We start from the raw sequence: 21172 nt of genomic DNA on the forward strand, positions 1-21172 counted from the left end.
ACAGGAGGCTTGGCATTCCAGCCAGGCCTTGCCATGGATCTCCTGCGTGGGCCCAGCCAGTTTTTTTCTCTCTGTTCTTTTGGCCACACAGTAAGGCACTGGATGAAAGCACAGAGGGCTCTCTCAGGCCCCCTAGGGCTTTGCAGGTACGGGAATCCACAACTGCAGACCTGTGGATCCAGACAGAGACACCTAGAGGCAGGCTGTGCCCACAGCGCTCAGTCCCTAGTAACAGGCAATTAAATCACTCTAGCCTGGGTTTCTACTCAACTTGTCCATCCCCCAACAGCATAAAAGCTGGGCAGTGCGGTGGCTCACGCCTGTAATCCCAGCACTTTGGGAGGCAGATCACCTGGGGTCGGGAGTTCGAGACCAGCCTGACCAACATGAAGAAACCTCATCTCTACTAAAAATACAAAATTAGCCAGGCGTGGTGGTGCATCCCTGTAATCCCAGCTACTCGGGAGGCTGAGGCAGGAGAATCGCTTGAACCCGGGAGGCAGAGGTTGCGGTTGAGCTGAGATTGCACCATTGCACCCCAGCCTGGGCAACAACAGCAAAACTCCGTCCAAAAAAAGGAAAAAGCTACAAGGAAGATATCAAGCTGAAGGACATTTGTGCACAGAACAGCCTTTGCTGTTTTTTAAGTACCCCCTATGTGTAAGCAACTGTGCTAGATGCTTTATGAAAATCCATCCCAATGTTATAAATGAGGAATCAAAACAGAATAAAGCCATGCTAATTACAACACTGGTTAATATGTACTGAGTGCTTACTACATACAAGGCATGGCTTCCAGCATTATACATGCATTAATTAACTTAATCTTTGCAATAGAGTGGCTAATACCATTCCTCTTTTACAGATGAGCAAAATAAAACACAGATTTCTGCAAACTGTCCAAGTCAGTAGCAAGGTTCAGATCAATACCCAGGGGTCTTAGCACTACACTAGGTTTTGTGTCTGCGAGGAGAGGCTCCTCTGACCTCCCCGCAGGAGGCACATTAAGTTGAACCTCTAAGGATGAGTAGGATTCGGACATAGGAAGACAAGGAGGTACAGGAAGGGCATTTCTGACGGCAGGAACAGCACGGGCCGAGGCCCAGAGCTGAGAGTTCAGCTGAGGGCATGGATCCGTACAAAAGCATTTACCAAACGGAGTGAGGCCGCATGCTAATGGCTGTTCTACAAATCAAATGCCTCTTGTTCGTATGTTTAGGGAACACTGGAGTAAATGTGACCCAGCTCGAGATTCTACAATGCAGGGCTTCTCAGGGTCTTCGGGGTGCTCGCATGGCTGAGTAGCCAGCAAAGCTCCGGTCTGCAGGGAGGAAGCCTTGTTATCCTGCAGCATCTCAACAGGTCAGCTTGTTGGAAAACATGTGGCTGGAAATCAGGCCTGGCAGGGAGGAAGCCCAGGCCTCACGGCAGCTTTGTGGGTTTTTTTTAAGAAAACTTGGACCCACTCAACAGTTTTGAGCTGGGGAGTGACATGATCTGAGCTGTGTTGACAGGCCAGAAATCTGAGCACATTTAAAAAGAGAGAGAGAGGGGGGAAACCTTCCGTCAGTCCAAGACTACAAATAAGAAAATAACCTGTCGCACGGAGCCATTGGAAGCAGCAAGCGAGCGCGTGTGGGATCCGTACAACACTTTTAGACTCCCTTCCTCTCGCACACCCCCTCTCCATCTGTCGCAAAGGGCACCAGGAAGATGCAAGGAGGAATATTCCAGCTCTGGGGGCTCCAGAGCTCAGCAGCCCAGATGGGGGGCGCTTACGGGAGCCACATCACCCCTCATGTGTTGTTACTGGTGAGGACCAAGGGACTGTCAGTATTTCCACCCTCAGCAGGCTTTCAGAGAAATGCTTGTGACTTCATCGAAACCTCTGCCCAGAGAAAGAACTCTTCCACAATCCTCCGCCCAAGCCCAGAGAGGGGCCTCTCTCACTCCCTCTCCAGCTTGGACTAAATCATCCTGATTAAGTCACTGAACTTATTCCTTAGAAGCCACCCAGCAGGAAGGCCAGTATCCAAAATCCTGGCTCCTCTCTATCACTTGTAAGTTACTTCCCCAGTTTGGGACTCAATTTTCCACATCTGCAAAATGGGGATAAGAGCCAATTCATGTTTTGTGGATGAGATGATGCAGGTGCAGCATCTAGCTTGGAATGCCGTTAACTGTTTAATGAACGTTGGTTCTCCTCCCTTCTCTCAACACATGGTTCACACCAGCACTTCATAGGTGCTGCATGACTGCAAGTACAGACATGAATTATGGTGAGTTCCCGAGGGGTTGGTAAAGGCCAGAAAGTACTCAGAGAAAACTATAGCTTTAAAGGAGCTTCCAACGGCCTGAGCGTGTCGAGCCAAAGCACTCCCGCCCCGTTGTCTCTTCTTATGAAAGAGGAAGTGAGATTAACTTTACCATTTAGGAAAGTACAGAGGAGTCCCCGAGTGTCACCCTCTACCAAAGAGTCAGAGGTTCACTGGGGGGCTCTGCTTCTCCCCAGAACCTGAACTGCAACTTGGCTTGGCCTCCTCCAGGCCAGAGAGAAGAAATGAATGGGAGTTTATCTGAGGTCGGCCTGGGGAGTGACTTAGAGGTCTCAGGGCCTCGCTAGGGCCAAGCAGGCATCCTGTGGGTTCAGCGTCAGGCCCTGCTGACACAAAATCAGGTGCCAGGTGTCCCCAGGCCCCAGTCCCTTGCCCTTCTCCCAGCCTCAGAATCTCCCTCAGTGCAGTTGTTTTAGGAAACAGGCCTCACATTGGGTCCAAAAACATAGGTTGGTGACTTCACTGGGATCTTTTTAGAATTTCCCTTTGGCAGCGTTTGTGCTAAAAGCAATCTTTAGAAACTTCTTCCCTTGCCTCCCCCAACCAAGATAATTCACATGATTGGCCCCACCCCCCCCCAAAACAGTGATCATGTGAAGACACAGCAATCATGTGACACCTCCCAGGCTGACAGTTCTGCCTGAGACACTAGTAGTCATTCAATCCAAAGCTGCCTTCCTAAACCTGACATTTCAGTTTCTCACTCGAACAAATCCATTTTCTTAGAAAATTGGACAACTGCCTCCTTGTACCTTCCTACCCTCATATCCTGTCTACTTCTTTGTTGTAAATTCCATGTCTGGAGCAACAGGAGGAGGGGCCTGAGGCCCCATCCTTCAGCCAAACCAGGTGACTTCCCTACCCAGGCCCATGGTGTGACCAGGACCCCGAAGAACAGAGACTGAAGGATGCTGGGAGGCTTGAGCTATGACGGTCGCACCCCATCCCTTCCCCACCACCCTCGACCAAGAAATTCATTCTTACCTCCTAAGATTTATTTATTTCAGAGCTAATCTTGGCCCCTCTGCTGCTCCCACTTTTTCAGGCTATTGATGCTGAATGGATTGGAACGGAAGTTTTATGGCCCAATCTTTACCATTTTATAGATTGTTTTTATAGGCAAAAGGGGGAGATGTGCTCACAAGAAAGGTGTTGGTGTTCCCAGCCAGTGCCCCAGGAAAGGCAGGCTGCCCATCTGAACACTTGCTAATCAGCGTCACTGCTCATTTGCCAGGGACTGAACCACAGGCTCCTGGTCGGAGAAGGGTCTGGAATAGACATTTAGAAATTAACTGGGGCCCAATTCCCTTCTTCAGGAAAATTAAGCACTTGTGATTGACACTTGTGCATTTCCAGGCCAGGAAGGATGGCAGGGCAGGAACTCAGACTTTTGCAGGGTACAAATGGCCGGCTCAGGCAGGAAGGAGCAGATAGGAGATGCCACTCACTGGAGAGACGTGAACTGTATCAGTGCTCCCTTCCACCCAGCAAGGACCCAACTATAACTGAAAACAACTGGGGGTGGGGTTGGGGGGGAGTGGGGTGGGGTGATACCTATGTGAATTCCTGGGTTTCAGGGGAAACTGCAGGGCAGGGAGAAGCAGCTGTCCACCCCCCACTTCTTCTTCCACCCACTCTTTGCTAGTTCTCCCTTTCTCCCTGCTATCAGATGGTTACCATCTCTAGGCAAATGCAAAAGGGGGTGTTGGACACTGAGCTCATCTTTACTTCCCTCCTCAAGGGTGGGAGGTACAGAGAGACCCCTCTGCCTACAACACAGCTTCAAGAGAACAAAAAACAGGATCCCCATTCTCTCCCTCCCAACTCCCTTAACGCCATTTCTCTGCTCCCCCCGCCCCCAAGCCAGTGCCCTCCCAGGAGACCCATGGTTTTGCAAAACCCATTTAAGAAGAAGGACTCCTGAATGGTGACCTCACCCTTTGGTGAACATACACAGTAGCCTTCAGAGCCCGCCTGCCGGCGACAGCCAGGTGTTTGATGTAGGCCAACAGAAAGACATGCTCAGAGCCACAGGTAACATCCCCGCGGAGCACCTGAACTGCAGGGAGCTGCCTGGAAGCTCGGGGAAGGCAGGAGGAAGTGGGAGCTGGGAGCGCCTCGAGGAGCAAGACCACCAGGGAGAGGCTTTGGCAACCACAGGGACAATTCACCGTGTTTTTACATAAGGATCTGTTGCTTGCAGCAGCTCGCTGTGGGGTTACCGTGGCCTCCCGGTTCCCTCTCTCCCAGGCACACACTAACACTGGTTTACTTGGCGCACCAGAGGGAGGGCTCACTCTTCCCTAATTGCAACAGCTTGTCTCTGTTCCATTCCAGGCAGCATTGGGGGAACCTCTGCCCTCACCTCCTCCCCTCACACCCTGAAGTCAAACGTGGAAAGCCGTATGTCCATGGGGAGAGATTCTGGGGAAGGAGGACCGCCCTACTCTGAAAGCCACTGTCAGTCAGCCTTCCCCATTGGACTGGGCAGGGGCTGAGTGAAGCAACTCAGCTCTTTTGTCTCAGTGCCCAGCACAGTGCACACAGTCAGAGTCCACAGAGACAAACTCTCAGAGAAGAGACTTGGATTCTACCCTTGGCTGTGTGACCTTGGACATGTCGCTGGCCCTCTCTGGGCCTCAGTTTCCGCATCTATAACGCTGGTTACAGGCGTCTCTCTCCCTATTACTGCTCAGCATTAGCCGAATGGGTCCCAGTGCTAGTCTGAGAGGCCTGAGCCCGCAGTTTGGGGAGGGCAGCGGTGGGGAGCGGGGGGTGCTTACCTGACCAGGCGCAGGACGCGGTGAGCAGCAGGCAGAGCAGCGGCCCGAGGCGGCCGGGGGCCGGGCCGGCGGGCTCCATGGGCCGCGGCTGCGGAGCGAGGAGGGAGAGCGGCCGTGAGTGCGCGCTCGGGCGGGAGCAGGCTGGAGCGGGGAAATGACTAAGACTCCCCCCCTTCCCCCCTCCCGGCTGGGCCTCCCCCCGACTCCGGAACGGGCGCCTGGAGCGGCTCAGGAGCCGCCGTCGCCGCCGCGGTTTTTGGAGACCCCCCTCCCCGCCCCCCAGGAGAAATCGAGAGACGGAGACGGGGAGAGACCCCAAGCGCGCGAGAAATAAAGCCAGGGGCGGCCAGAGAGAGGCGGCAGGAGAGAGAAACAGACCCAAGGGAGCCAGGCAGAGAGCCAGAGACACAGAGAGGCGAGAGGGGGAGAAAGAGGGGGAGAGCGAGCGAGCGAGGAGTGAGCGAGGCGGCGCGCAGACCGAGACAGACAGCGCGGGAGAGAGGACCGCGCGAGCAGGGGCGAGGGGCAGCACGGCCGAGCCCGGCCGCGCGGAGCCGCCCCCGCCGCTGCCCACCTGCCCCGCCCGGGCTCCACACGGCGCGGGCGGCTGAGCTCGCTCCCGGCCCGCAGTCCCGGCCGCTGCCCCCGCCCTCCCGGCAGCCCGGCCCCCTCCCTCCTTCCCTTCCCCCCTCCTCCCGTCTTCCCGCCGCCCGGGGAGGCTTCGGGGCTCCGGCCCCGCCGGCACCTTCTCGGCGAGCGAGCGCCCGCCTGCGCGCCAGCCAGCAGCGCGCCCCGGGGGAGGGAGCGAGGGCTGCGAGCAGCGCGCCCGGCCGGGGAGGGCAGCGTCGCCCCCCGCGCCGGCGCCCGAGCCCCGGCACCCCCGCGCGGGCCCCCGGCTGCTGCCCGTGAAGGCGGCCCCGCGAGCCGCCGCAGCCCGCTCGGGCTCGGGACTAGACGAGCCTCCGGCTCCGACGATGTACCAGTTCAGAAGCCCGCGCGGTTCGTCCCCAGCCCCGACCCGTCCCGCTCTGCCCCTCCCCGTCCCTGCCAGGCTCGGACCTGCGCCGCCCGCTAGGGCTGGAAGGCACTAGAAGCGCCGCCGGGGCTACCCAGAGGCCGGGTCCCCGCTCCACTTTGCGCAAACTTGTTTTTCTAAGGTCAGCGCCGCGAGCTGGCTACATCGTCCTCTTAAGGTGGACTGGGGAAGTTGCGGCCGACCTCCCCTCGCCTCCGGATTCTGGCCGCGCGTCTACTCCCCGCTTCCCACTGGCGAGAGGCTGGAGGCGGCGAAGGAGTCGGGGAGTGGAGGCGCGGGGGTCGGGGGGTGTCTGCCTTTAACCCTCCCCAAGAGGTCGTGCCTCTGAGCCCCAAAGCTGAAGGCCCCTCTTGGGGATGGGTGCGGGCCGGAGGGGCCCGATCCTTTCAGAGCCGGGCCGAGGTGAAGGAAAAGAAGGAAGTAAGTGAACGCAGGGGGAAGGGGAGAGGAAGAAGAGAGTGATGGTACAAAAATAGCGTGTGTGTAGGAAGGACTTCGGTGCCGCCTGGAAAAGAGGAGCGGGGAGGAGAGGGAGCGAGAAGGGGGCTGTGGCGGGGAACCAGAGGGGAAGGGCCGGGGCCTTCCCAGGGAGGTGGGAGCCCCCTGGCCAGGTGTCTCGGTGGTGGAGGGCAGATTGAGGGGGTGGGGAGGCCCAGGAGGGGGCGTGTGTGGGAGAGCGGGGCCCTGAAGGCATGGGTTCCAGGAGAAGGACAGGCCCGGAAGAAGATGAGGGGTGGGAGCCGGAGCCAGAGGCTTGGAGTTGGAGAGGACAGAATCTCGGTTTTCCTGGAGGGAACGCCGTTCCTGTAGCAGCCAGGTCAGTGATGGGGAGTGTCAGTGTCCTGGTCACCTGGCAGAAGTAGGCTCCGCATTGTGGGAGGAACACGAGTTCAAGACCCGCTGCTAATGGGAGAGAATTTTGCTTCACGCAGTGGCAGTTAAGAGGGTAGGAATAACACAAGGTGAGAGAGGGCCCAGCCCTGTAAATGGACAGAACGTTGAGGCCCAGAGAGGGAATAGGTTTGCTTAAGGCCACACAGCAAAGCTTGGGGTAGCAACAAGATTTGAATTCCTGATTCCCAGGTTAAAGACCTATGCAAAGTAGCACCACCACCTCCCCTCCTGCCCCAAGCCTCCTGGTTAAATGCCTGGTCCTGCTGTTGTGCAGGGGGGCAGGGAGGGTGCCACACTTGAGAACATGGGCTGAACTCCCTGGGTTCAAATCCCCTGGTTACTGTTATGAGCTGGGTAGACTGGAAAGTACCTTACCTCTTCTGTGCCTCAGCTTCTTCATCTGAAGTGAGGCCAGCGTGAGTCTCAATTGTGAGGATTAGATGAGTTAATATTTGTAAGACGTGTTAAAAAGAGCCTAGCATATACCAAGTGCAGCATAAGCATTTGATAAATAAGTGAAGTGTTTGACAGCAGTCCTTGAGAACCCACAGGGTTTTGGGCAGCATTTGAAGTGCAAGGGAATTTTCATTTCTTTGGGTGTGGGAGAGCACGAGGTCCCTGTCCATGAGGAATTTATATTCTAGTAGGGGAGACAGATAAGTGGACAAGTAGAAATAATTAATGAAGAACGGAAGACTGAACTTAGAGAAGGAGAGGGGTGAGCGTATTTTGATAAGGGGGCCAGTAGGACCTCCCTGAGACATGGGTTGCTGAATCACAAGTAGGATCAACAAGGGGAAGATTTGGGGAGAAAGATGTTCCAGGAAGAGGGCCCAGCACAAGGAGGGGAAGGCCCCTGGCGGCTAGGCTGGAGGAGAGAGAGCACAGCATGCAGGAGTGGGGAGGGTGGGATGGTCTCCAAGACCTGGGTAAAGAGCCTGCATTTATTCTGCAGTTGGGAGACCCCTAGAGGGTTTTCAACATGGGAGGGCCATGTCTGATTTGTGTGTCCAAAAGGCCACTCTCCAAACGTAGGGTGGACTGGAGAGAGGAGCGTGGAATTGGGCACCAATGAGAAAGGATATTGTTCTGGGATTATCCTGGTATCTGATGTGGGGGCAGGGAAGGTCTCCATCTCTTCAGGCCACATCTGGTCTAGACCGTGAAGGTGACCAGGGAGGCTCCTGGGAAAATTTGTCACCAGACTCTATCTGGGGTGGGAGTGGAGATCGAGGCTGCTGATGAAGTCAGAGAAGAGGCAGCCTCCTGCCCTGGACTTCCAGAAGGCTCTGCTGTTCAATTCCCCAAGACACACACACACTCACAAACCCGCCCAGGGATTAGGAAACTGGGGATTAGGGAAAGATAATAATTGAACCACCTGCTATTTATATATAGCACCTTTGGCAAAGGCGCTCAGCAGGGCTTCCCTCACCTCTCCCTCAGGAGGGGGACCTGACCCTTGTTCTCTGTCCACATAAAAATCATCCTTGGCCAATCTCAAGGCTGAGAAGCCACTGAGACCCACGGGCCATGGGTAAACTGAGGTGAGGGGCAACTTGTCTGAGGCCACACAGAGAGATTATGGCAGATAATTGACGTGAATCAGCCACTGCCACAGCAAGAGGTCTGGGCTGCCCTACTTTAAAATCTAACTGCCTTCACACATATTCATTCATGCACTCAACAATGTTTATCAAGCATCTGCTGGGTGCCAGGCACTGGGAATGCAACAGTTGGAAAACAGATAAAAATCCCTGCCCTCAAGGAGCTGACATTCTAGTGGGAGGAAATGAACTGATAAGTTCGTCAAATGGGATGGGTGCTACGGGGTGGGGGAATTAGCCAGGGAAGTGGCCCAAGAGCGCTGATGAGAGGGATAGATTGCAATTTTGAAAAGGGATCAAGGAAGGTCTCACCGAGGAGGTGAGATGGGAAGCCAGGGGTGGTTGCATCCCTGCATTTTCTGTTTGACTCTTCCTCTTACTCCTAGAGGGCACAATCTGTCAGCAAATCCTGCCTGCTGGGCCTTCTCATCACAACCAGAGCCAAACCACTTCTCAGCACCTCCGCTGCTTCCGCCCTCGTCTGAGCCTCCACCGCTCTCACCTGGGCGCCCTATTTCCACCTTGTGCCTTCTGTCGATTCCTCGACTCAGCAGCCTGAGGAATCCTTGCACAGAAGTCAGATCACATTCCTTCCCTGTTGTCAAGGGAAGAAGACAAATGGGCATGAGGAGGAGAGGATCAGGGGCTTGGAAGCCAAGATTTTGCCGATTTGACTTATGCAACTTGGGCAAAACAAAATGTTGAGCCTCAGTCTTTTCATCTGTGAAATGGGGATAACAAACTCTGATATGATGGGGTCAATAGTGACAAAGAAGTGAAAGCAGCCATGATAGCATGGCAGGGCCTATCTGGAGTTTGGCCATTGCAGGGGGGTGGATGACATCCTTGTGTGTTCTAGGCCTTTTGAAATACGTTATCTGAAGCCTCAGCAACTCCACGGGGTTCCCAGAGGTGAGGAAACATGCCCAGAGACAGAACACGACTTCACCAGGGCCACCCTGTGGGGCACGCTGGCACCTGCACAGCCCAACTTCACCTGGTTCCAGCCCTGCCCGCGCTCTGCTCCCCACTTCCCGTAACCCTGGGCTGGCGTCAGCAGGCAGGCCTGCCAGGAGGCTGGAGCTGCCAACGACCTATTTTTCTGGGCAAGAAGAGCCATTTGGAGTTAGAGGTCTCAGCTGTGGAGCCAGAACAATAAAAATAAAAACAGCGTGGACTCCTGGGCAGCCTGGACCAGGGAACCAACTGCCCCAAGAGTTGCTTGCTGCTCACCAGGCTGAGGAACAAGTGGGGTGGGGGGATGGGAGATGGGAGTGACCTTACTGAGCCCCTGCTGTGTCCTCTGGCCCTTGCAGAGTAAGGATAATCTCCAAGGCTCACAACAGCCCCTTTCTCTGGGTTGCCAAACCAGTCAGGATTTGAACTCAGTTTTCCAAACAATTCCCATCTGTTCGGCATCTACTATGCTTTACAGACTGTGACATTCATACCACACCTGGGAGGGTGAGCTAATCATTCCCTCATTTTACAAATGAGGCAGCTCTGCTCACACGCCACCTCCTTGAGAGGTCTTGCCAGACCACCCTGTTAAAGTAGTCACCCCCACCCCTGCCCAATATGCCCTACCCTCTTCCCTACTTTATTTTATCTTCATAGCATGCATCACGACCTGCTAATATTGTGTGTCTCCATTGCATTTTTTCTGTCTCCCTAACTAGCTCCAGGTCAGTTTATCCTAGTGGCTTGCACTCCAGTGGTCTCTCAGACTAGCCCCGTAGGGCAAGTTATTTTGATGATCTGTGCTTCCTTTGGGGTAATGATAGGACCTTACCTGAAAGGGTTCTTGTGAGGGTTAAATGAGTTAATATAGGTTAAGTGTTGGCCACTGCCATTGTTTTGTCCCAGAGCTGCAGCCCCAGGCCCTTCAACAGTAAACAGTAGGTTGTCAATAAATATGTATTAAATTTTAAAACTGAGCTGGGCATGGTGGCTTACACCTGTAATCCCAGCACTTTGGGAGGCAGAGGTGGGAGGATTGCTTGAGCCCAGGAATTCTAGGCTGTAGTGACCTATGATTGCTCCACTGCACTCCAGCCTGGGCAACAGAGCGAGACCCTATCTAAAAAAGTAAAAATAATAAGTAAATAAATGAAGTGCTCTGCCCACGATCCAATCTGAGGGCAAGGAATTGGCACAACCTGGATTTGAAGGTGGGTCTCTATGAGCCTGTGCTTCAATCCATCCCACTTCATAATCACCTCTCCACAGGCCTCCCTCCAACCACAGCTGTACAGGAATCAGAGCTTTGGTTCTACAATGTGAGCTGATACCAACAGCCCCTGGAGGGAATGTTAAAACACTGATTCCAGGGCCCCAGCCATGGAGTGTCTGATTCAGTAGGTCTTAGGTAAGGTCTGAAAATTTGCATTTCTAACACGGTCCCAGGTGATACTGATGCTACTGATTCAGGGATCACACTTTGAGAACCGCTGAATAGACTGCCATTCAAGCCAAGGTGAGACTCCTTTGTAAGCCAAGCCCCAGTTTCCCTGTTGGTTAGTCTGTCCATCCCTCTGGTTTCTGTCTTCCCCTTAGCATGAAGGCAGAGAGCAGGACAGTGCTTGGCTTGCTGTAGAGACTGTAGCCAGTGCTCTGAAGCCTAGGGGCTGTGACAGATTGCCAAGCCAGGGCCCAGGGGAGCTTTGCCGTAATTAGTGCTTTCCTGGGGAAGTCAGCAGTTGAGCAACGCAGCAGGCAGGCAGCTCATAGGAGCCCATCAAGGGTGGGACCACACTGTCAGACCCTAAACATTGTTCTCAGGCTCTGGGGACCTGGCTCCACCCAGAGCCGAGCCCAGCTGTGCTGAGCTGAGCCCTCCCCAAAACCTCTGGGTGGGCATCCCTGTACTGGTGGTGTTGCAGGGGCAGAGAGCTGATTGCCTCAGCCATCACTGAGAGACCTGGGCTTGATGATTTCCAGGTTCTTCTCTGGTGCCCAGCACCGGGCCTGCTGAAAGGTCTTAGACAAACAAGGATCTGGTGGATGAAATAAGGAATGAACAGATGACGCTAACTCCAGTTCTGATGGGACAGCATAGCTCGGTGGCTAAGAGATATGCATGCAATTCCAGACTCTGCCCCTCACTATCTGTGTGATCTCAAATGGGTCTCAGCCTCAGTTTTCTCATCTGAAAATATGTAAGGGCAGGATTAATGCATAAAGAGGAGATCGAGAGACAGAGATAGAGAGAGACAGAGAAAATATGCACCAATGCATGGCAGCTGAGAATGATGTTTGTTGCCTACTCCATCTCGTTCTGTTCATGCAGTTTCTCAGGCAAAATACCTTGGTGCCCTCCTTGACTCATCTCTTTCTCTTTCTTCCCTGCCAGCCAATCCTCTTGGCTCTACCTTCAAAATAAACCCAGAATCCAACCACTCCTTCCCAACTGCATCACACTCTGGTCCCAGCACCTTCATTTCTCACCTGGATTAGTGCAGCCACTTCCTCACTGGCTCCCTACTTCCTGGACTTCACCCCTTGTTGCTTCTTCAATAAAAGCCCCCCAGTGGCCTTCCATTCCTTCTCTTGGAGTAAAACCTGAAGTTCTCGATGCAGCTCAAAAGGCCCCCTGTGATACCCTGCTTCACTGACCTGGTCTCCCCACACTCTCTCCCTTGCTCACTCCACTGCAGTTAATTCATCTCAATATTCCTTGAACATGCCCAGCAGGTGCCTACCTCAGGACCTTTGCACAGGCTGTTCCCTGTGCCTAGAACCCTCTTCCTCAGCTAGCTGCCTAGTTTGCCCCTGACTCTTCCTTAGGGTCTCTGGTCAAATGTCACCTCTGCCGAGAAGCATGTCCTGACCACTCAGCTAAAACTGTCCCATCACTTCCTATTCCCTACTCCACTTTATTTTTTGATAGCATTTCCATTTCTTGACAGCATATCAATGTTATACATTTGATTGGTTGCGTGGCTCTCTCCCACTGATGTTTGAACTCCATAAGAGCTCTTTGCCTTTGTTCCCCAGCACCTGGAGCTGAGCCCACACAGAGCAGGGCCTCATGCAAAACTACTGATAGAGTGAAAGAAGGAGCAGGAAGCAGGATGCAGCTCTGTCCATGAGGGCACTGGTGGCTGGATCCAGGGGCTCAGGCTCTGCCACCCTGAGGGCCTGGCGTGGCCTGGGCTTCCTGAAGGAACAGGTGTCCTCGTTGAACTCCCGGCTGCTTTCCTGGGCAGGGAAGCCAAGACTCTAGTTGGCCTCATTCCTGTACCCAAGAGAGGAAGTGTCTGTCCCTGGGTAGGAACTGGTTTGGCGCTCAGGGAAAGCCTAAATGACACATACCACTTTCTCTGCTGCTGCAGCTTCTGATTGGGACGATGGCCTCTGGGTAGCAGTTGGCCACACCAGCCTTCATGCTGCCGCTGCTGCTGGAGCAAGGATGGAAGTGGATTGGGAAGTCTCCCGGAGCTCTTTGGTCTGTACCTGATGGGAGCCTCATAGCTGTACAAATGAGGAAACAGAGGCTCTACCTGACCAACATACTGGGTTAGTGGCACAGCAAGGCCATAAACCCAGATCTTTTGATAGCAGATCCCTTAGTCTCCCTCGTTACTCCCAACTCACACCCTGCTGCCCCAATGCCTACAACCCTGGGCTGGTTCATACTTGAAATTCCACCATTATAGTTTTCTTTCTCACTGTGTCTCCTTCCCTCTTCAGCAAAAAAGGTGGTAACTATCCCTATGAATCTCTGGGAATAGATGAGGAGACTGAGGTGCAGAGAGGGAAATGGGTGGCCTGAGCTCTCATGGCCTGTAGGCATGACAGGCCACGTTAGAAAATATTAGTCTGTTTGTCCTCTTTATGTTTCTTCTCTTCGGCTTCAAGCAAATAGTTGGGCTTAGTAAACAGGTGCTGCAGGGATTTAGGCAGAAAAATGAAGGCCCCTTAGTCTTTAGTGAGGTCTAAAACCAAAGAGATTCCCAGGAAAGACTGGGAGAGGTTGGGGGCAAGCACATTGGAGAAGCTGGAGGGGGTCAGGCTGACAGGGGGTGCTGCCCCCACCCCAGCAGGATTGGGGAGGGGACAAGGCCTCCAGGGCAGGCCTCATGGTGGCTCCAGGTAGCCATACCTGTGTCTCAAGGCCTCTGCCCTCATGGAAGACCCCACAACCTCACAGGGTGGCTGAGATGAGGGTCCCTCAGCATGGAACAATGGGCACAGCCTCCGTCAGTCAACAGATATTTATTGAGCACCTACTATGGCCAGGGGCTCAGCTGGATGCTGGAAATGAGATAGTCACAGTTCCTGCACTCAAGGCATTCGCATTCTAGTGAGGGAGATGGAAAGATAAACACGTGAGTTAGGGGGAGGGGATGTTGTTCTATGCATGGAGGTCTCACTCAGGGAGTGGTTTCCTAAGGAAAGTACGAAGGAGAGCCACAGGAACACCAGGTGAAAGGAATGGCCAGTGCGAAGACCCTGGGAAGACCCCGGGATGACAAGTTCAAGCGCAGCTGGGCAGCCAGGCAACGGGAAACTTGTCAGGAGTGAGGCAGGTGATGAGGTTAGAGAGGAAGCAGGGCCCAGTCTGCTGGGCCGTGCAGGCCAAGGTGAGGCCTTCAGCTTTTACTCAGAGCCAGATGGGAGCCACTGTGGGATTAGGAGCCTAGGAGCTGCAGGCAAGCAGTGTGGACAGATTTGTGGAAGCCACCTCAAATGTCCAGAGACTCTCTTAAGACCCTGGATCTGAGCAGGCTCTGGAGAGGAGAGAGCCCCAAGAATGACCAAGGTTGGGCTTGCTTCACGTCACCCCCATGGGATGCATTCACAGACCAGATGAATTTAAGTAATTTGGGGCTTCTCAAACTTTATTCTTGTTAAATGCAGATTCTGACTTAGTAGGTTTGTAGCGGGGCCAAGATTCTGCATTTCTGGTAAACTTCCCGGCGAGGTTGAAGCTGCTGGTCCCTGGACTGCCCTTTGAGCAGTGAGGATTTAAAGGAAAGAAATGGCCACGTCTGGCCCAGCTGTGTCTGTGGTTTGAGAATCATACCTGTTGCTCGGCTTCAAGGCCGTCATTCAGGGCTCTTGACAAATTGTGCAGGCCCTCCACTCAGCCTGTTGCCTCCAAAACCAAATGGGTCTTTCCCCAGCTCCCTGCTTCCTGTATGACACGGGAGCGGTCAGCGTGGGCAGTGGGCTCCGGAGCCAGCTTACTTGGGTCCAGATTCCAGCCGTGGCAGCTACAGGTGGCAAGACTGTGGGGAAATGATTTTATTTGTCTTATTTAGTTTCTCATCTACAAAATGGAAAATTCATGATAGCTTCTTTACAGAGCTATTTGAAGATTCAAAGGAATAATATATAACAAAAGTCTGGCACACAGGAGGGACTTAATAAATGTTATATCACTTTCCCTTCAGTTTCACCTGTCCTTTAAAGTAGTAATCTATATACCTTTATCCATTATTTCAAATTTTTATATCTTTGTGTGTGTTCTATGAAGTACACAACAAAGAAATATATAAAAATTTGTAACAAGTATCAAATATACATACATTGAGGAATACATGTTTAAAACATTTTTGCTAATAGAGAATATGATACAAAAAATTTTGAAGATCACTGTTTTGAAGCCCAATGGAATTGATAGAAATAGAGACTCTCAGGGCTGGAATCGATTTTAAAGGCCTTCAATTCCCCTGGCACCCACTCTCCCATCTGATGCCCAAAACCCTAGATTGCCTCCAGTGGTGGGGAGCTCACTACCTTTCCAGGCAATCTATTTTGTAGAGCTCTGGGAAGTTTCCTGAGCCCAGTGCCTATCTGTATTCTAGCTGCCTCTGAGTTCCCAGGAACTGACTGAACTGCTCCTCCTCTTACACTCCTGTGTCAGAGCCCTGGGATCTCCCAGGGGCTCAGTGCCAGGTTGTGTGCAGAGTGGGTCCTAAATAATGTCCTATGAATGAGAGGGAGTGGAAGATGAGGATGAGAAGGGTGATTCTGACAACTGTCATTTGGAGGTGTGTTAACAACTCAGTGCTGTTGTCCCCCCTGGAAGTGTGTTGATCTGTGTAACTCTGAATCTGTATCTATTTGTTTGGATTTATTTGCATGTGTTTGTACATATGTGTGTGTATGCATGCATCATGTGTTCTGCTGTGTGGCTGTATATGAGTGTGTGTGTATGTGTTGCACTGCAAATATGCACGTGCGCTGTGCATGTCTTTCTCTGTGTTTCTGCATGTGTGCCCAGGTGTATGTCACTGTGGGGTGTCTGTCTCTGGTTTGTTTGCATGTGTGTGAGTGCTGCACACGTGTGGGCGTGTGCTGTTTGCACTGTCTGTGTGTGCGTGCACATCTCTCTCTGTTTCTTTGTGTGTCTGTGTGCCTGGGGCCCTCCTTTGTGTGTGTCTGTGTGTGTGTGTGTCTGAATCTGCAGGAGTGTGCTTCCCTTCCCTGCTCAGCCCTTTCAGGGAGCTGGGGTGACTCGCTGCAGCCTGGTCGACTTAAGGCCGTCTGACTGGCAGGCAGCATGGGTTCCACACCCTCCTCTCCTGCTCTGCTGTGCTAATCACTGGGTTATATGCAGATGGCAAATGTGTGGCTGCCAGGCTTGGAGGAGGGACTGTGGAGTGGGGGTGTGCAGATGAGCAGACACCAAAGAGCGAAAAGACAATTTAAAGGCAGAAAGGGGGAAAACAAGCCTGCTTGGCTTTGGAGTTATGGGTGTGGGGTTCTTTCCAGAGGCGTGAATTGTATTAAGAGGATGTGATGACTACGATGTCTTCCTTCCCCTAATCAAGTAAGAGTCTTGGAATCACAGGATTCTAAACTCTCGGAATTTTCGAACTATAGAATACTAGAATCTCAGCCGAATGCAACTCTAGACTCATAGAACCTCTTCAAGGACCCTAATCCTCCTGGGATTTTAGCATCTTCACATGCACGTGCAGTTCTTCTTGTCCCTCTTCTCTTTGTATAGAATCATGGCCAGGAAATGACCTTGAAAGTTCATCCAGTCCACCCCACCCTGGCTCCGGGCAGGGCAGTGGAAACTGAGGTCCAGCCAGTGAGGACATTCTTGGAAGTGTTGCACTGGAATCTTCCCTGGCTCCCTTGCTGGACAAGGACTTGTTGCCTGAAGGGTCTGGGGTCTCATATTACTCTCCCCACCGCCACCTTCTGCAGGGACTGAGTTCCTGGCAAAGACAAAGGCACCTGTGTTCCCAGGATATGTTCTCAGCAGTTCAGGAGCTGGCACAGGCTGCAGGTGTGGGCAGAGTAAAGGGGCGGGGCTCGGTTCCCCTGAGATCCTCCCTTGGTGGAGGTTCAGTAACCCAGTCTGGGGTGGGGGTGGGTGGCTAACCAGGCAGCCACATGCATGCCCCAGGATATTCAGTGAGGTGTCTCCTTCCTCTTATTGCTTCCTCTTACTGCTTAAAAGAGTAGACTATGTCCAGTCGGGCACGGTGGCTCATGCCTGTAATCCCAGCACTTTGGGAGGCCGAAGCAGCCGGATCACCTGAGGTCAGGAGTTCAAGACCAGCCTGACCAACATGGTGAAACTCCGTCTCTACCAAAAATACAAAATTTAGCCGGGTTCGGTGGCAGGCACCCGTAATCCTGTAATCCCAGCTACTTGGGAGGCTGAGGCAGGAGAATCGCTTGAACCCGAGAGGCAGTGAGCCGAGATCACGCCATTGCACTCCAGCCTGGGGGACAAGAGCGGGACTTTGTCTCAAAAAAAAAAAAAAAAAAAAAAAAAACAGGCTATGTCCTATCTCAGGAACCCCGGGAGCCATGGACTGTCCCTGAGGGAGGGCATTGCACTGTACTTTGAAATCCTCCAGGACTCACCTACACTCTTTAATGTGGCAGCTTTTCAGGCTCTGGCTACTAGCCATCCCCTCCCTCGCTTCCTCCTTCACTCCCTCCGTTTCACACATGTCCAGCCGCAGTGAACTCCCCTTTTCACCTTGAATCTACTTGACTTCATGCTTCTGAATGTTTGCACAGGCTCTCTTTCCTTTTTATCTCTTCTTCTTGGTGCAAACCCTTGTTCATCCATGGAATACACGCTCTCACTCAATTGTAAGCACCATGAGAAAGTTTGGTTTATTTAATACTTTATTTCCTAGAATCTACATTTTGCACACATTAGGTATTGAACCAATGTTTGTTAAATGACTAACTGACTGAACGTATGGTTCAAAGTCAGCTCATTTCCACTCTAAAGCCTCAATTCTCCAACCCCTTCTAGCTATTTCCCTGGGGCCCACACTACACCCGAGATTACCTGTGGTTGTGAGCCCTTGCTTACTTCTTCACTAGACAGGGAACCTCTTGAAGCTGGAGCCATGTCTGATTAATCTTTTTACCTGTAGCATCCAGTTCAGGGCCTGGTACCCAGCAGGTGCCCAGCAAATGTGGGGCCCTTGCCAGCAGCCTGGCTTGGTGGTACTTGAAATCCCCTGTTGGTCCCAACTGCATGCACCGGTCCAAGCTGTTGGCAACATCTGCCTCAGAGTCTCATTTGCAATTATACGTTCTCAGGCTCTTGCCACTTAATATTTAATAACCAGGCGGCTGCCCTTCTCTGGCAGCCAGTTAAGTCCCTGATTGCCTCTTGTCTGAACTTGGCCCGAAGTGAGGCAGGGACTGCTTTGGGGTTAAGTGTAAAGTCTGTCCTGAGTCGGGGGCTAGCATAAGGCCAGACCCTTGGAGATGGAGGAAGGAACGGCTGCTGGCTCAAGGCTCCTGGGTGACCTTACCAGGCAAGAGGCATAATGGGCATTTGCTCCAACTGGCTCCACCTCTCCTCCCCTGCCATGCAGGTCGATGCCTGCTCCTGGCCTCATAACAGGGGAGGAGGAAGGAAGGAAAATTGTTAATGAGAGAGTCCCTGACTCACATCTGATTGGTCCACGAGAAAGAAAGGGGGATTCCACCTGGGCTGTGTCCCAGCAGGAAAGGTGGTTCTATCCTGTGTGGCTTGGCCACCAGGAGCCAGGGCAGTCCCTGTGAGGGCCTATGGTGCCACAGAATGGGGCTCTGGCAGCCGTGCCAGCCTCTCCTGGCACAAGGCTGGGGAATCCTTCCAAGCTGGCTGTGGAAGGAAATGAGGCAATGGTGATGACCTGACCCTAGGGGTAACCCAAGCTGCTGCCCAGCTCTGTGAAACCCTGCAGGCCCAGGGAGGCGTGGGTCAGTTTTGAAGGCTGACTTCTGCAGCACTGCCAGGGTGAGAGGGCACAGAGAGGCCAAATGACATCCAAAGGTCATGGGAGGCTCCAGAAAGGGGAACAGCAAACACAAAGTCCCTAAGGTTGGACACTGCTACTGAAGCCCGAGGTCCAGAGAAGGACTTGCACCTGGGAATCTCAGACTTTGGATCCCAGAGGGCATTTTACAGGGTCAAGAGACTTGCTTTCCGGGTCTCACTCTGCCCCTAATAAGCCCAGTGACCTGGACAAGTCACCCTGGTGTTTATACTGTCATCGCACATGTTGGGCAACGTGACTGGCCGACCTGTTCCTGCGTGGAGTCCTCTGTTATCCCCTCAGAGGTCATGTGGCCCAGTCCAGGAATCTGAGACCAGAAATGCCGCTCTGTTGATCGACAGGGCTGGTCCCTTTAGAAGGTGGTGCTTAGTATAGAACACTATGCTTTCCCAATGGGCAGTGTTTACCAGCATTTACTGTGTGCAAGGGGCCATGCTCAATAAAACCCTCTGCCAACATACACAGTCTCAATCACCTGTGCCATCCTTGTCCCTTCCCTTTCCCTCTCCTGTTCATCATCCTCAGGTCCTGTGACAGTATCTTTAAAACCCAGCCCAGCCCTGATCCACCATCTTGTCCCATGTTCCCCCGCACTGCCCTCGTAGACCACAGCTGCTCTCACACCCATGGCTGTACCAGCCTCTTTTCAGCTCCCCTGCACCACCCTGGCCCCTGCAATCCATCCCCTACCGGCAGCCAGGAGGCCTTTGAACCATCAAAATCAGATCACGTCCCTCCCCTGCTCTGAACCTCCAGGGACTGCCATGGTGCTTCCAGTCAAACTGAATCCTACAGCCACGCTGCTCTATGTGGCCAGTCCCCACTCTTCTCCATCCTGAGATTGTCCGTCTTTGCTGCCCACTCTGCTTCAGCCACGCTGGCCTCCATCCTCTCCTCAAATGTGCCTCTCAACGTGTCCTCAAATGTGTCCAACCTGGGGCCCTTCAAGGCTGTTGATGTCACCTGTGCCTTAGTTCAAATGCCTCCTCCCAGAGTATCCTTCCTTCGTTCTCTAAACCCCTCCTCCTTACACCTGGCCCCTTGTTATCCCATTTCCAAGTTTTATAGCACTTATCACTTTCTCGTATTTCTTTTATTTATTTATGTGCACCCTCCCCCACCTGGAATGCAAACTTCGTCAGAACAAGACTCAGTCCCTGTTGTTTCCTGCTGGTCCCCAGGGCCTAGACGGCACCAGCACGTGACAGGGACTCCATGGGATTTGTCAGAGGAGTGATGACATGGCCTCGAGGGATGAGTGTAGTAGTAGTATCCCATTTAATAGAAAGCCCAGCAATGCTAGGTGCCTGTGCAACTTATCAAACTTGTAAGGGTGGAGTCGAGATTCAAACTCCCAGCTGGGTGGCTCCAGCATCTGTGCTTTTGTTCAGGAGGCTGCATGCTGTGGTCATGGTCAGAGCCCCTGAGCCCCAGGGACTCAGAGGTCAATTAGGGGTGGGGGAGGGTGAGGCACTGTTGCTGGTGGTGCCTGGGATGTGCTTCTTGATTTTGCCCCCAGCTGGGGCCCTACCTTAAGGTTAGGGTTCTGGAACAAGTGGCAGCCTCACCCACACCCCTCTGCCCAAAAGCCACCCCTATAACTCCTGTTGAGGCTGATGAGCCTCCCTGGAAGTCCTGGCTTAGCTGTGGGTCAGCGAGCTCATCCCCTGCCTACCCTGTGGGTTTCCAATGCTCCCTCCCTCTGCCGCAGTCGTTGCTACACAAGTTAATGGAATAACAAGACACTTTACCCATTATCTGATGCAAATACCTTTCCTCGCCGGCACCAGCTCTACAGCTCAGATCTTCCTATAACCCAGCAAACAGGCCTCCCGCTCCAGGCTCCAGCTGAGGAGGCCTGAGCACCAGCCAGGCACATACAACCCCCTAGCTCGAGCCCTGGAAGGAGGGGTCAGAGATGTTCTGCTGACGGGGTTGTGGCATCAATCTTAGTATGTTTCACCAGTGACATACTACAGGGAGGCCCACTGTGCACAGGCAGTTTGCATATTTCACCTTCACATGATTACATACAATTCTGATCCTCACTAGGCAGACATGAGGATGAAAGGCACAGGCAAGGCTGTGTAGCGCGCAAGTGGTGGATCCAGGTGGGTTTCATACCCACATCCCAAAACTTGACCCCTCTCCTATCCACTTCCTAAGGCTTTGTCTGAGTGGCCCCATTTAGACCCGATTTCTCTAATACCTCCATAGTAGGAGTTCTGCTTATAGACAAAGAAGACGAAGGGGGTGG

The 21172-nt window shown here is 53.1% G+C and overlaps 1 protein-coding gene and 1 long non-coding RNA gene across 10 annotated transcripts in view; one reads left to right on the forward strand and one right to left on the reverse strand.

Moving 5' to 3' along the window:
* The window catches only part of SIRPA (signal regulatory protein alpha), a 46161-nt gene extending 39592 nt beyond the window's left edge, over positions 1-6569 (reverse strand). For 2 of the 9 annotated variants that reach the window (XM_015149397.3, XM_015149396.3), the window contains exons 1-2: positions 6179-6569; positions 5120-5207 (exon numbers count right to left, since the gene is read on the reverse strand). In XM_015149397.3, coding sequence (XP_015004883.3) covers positions 5120-5198 — 79 coding nt within the window. In that variant the 5' untranslated portion in view covers positions 5199-5207; positions 6179-6569. Of the gene's footprint in view, positions 1-5119; positions 5208-5597 lie in introns of all 9 variants that reach the window. The other 7 variants (XM_028828279.2, XM_028828275.2, XM_028828278.2 and 4 more) reach the window with 4 other exon arrangements.
* Positions 6179-12203, forward strand: LOC144332055 (uncharacterized). Its single transcript, XR_013399772.1, has 2 exons — positions 6179-6575; positions 9043-12203. It is a non-coding gene; the product is annotated as an uncharacterized LOC144332055 (long non-coding RNA).
* The last annotated feature ends 8969 nt before the right edge of the window (positions 12204-21172 follow it).

The sequence above is a fragment of the Macaca mulatta genome, chromosome 10, assembly GCF_049350105.2.
Source record: "Macaca mulatta isolate MMU2019108-1 chromosome 10, T2T-MMU8v2.0, whole genome shotgun sequence".
Lineage (NCBI taxonomy): Eukaryota > Metazoa > Chordata > Mammalia > Primates > Cercopithecidae > Macaca > Macaca mulatta.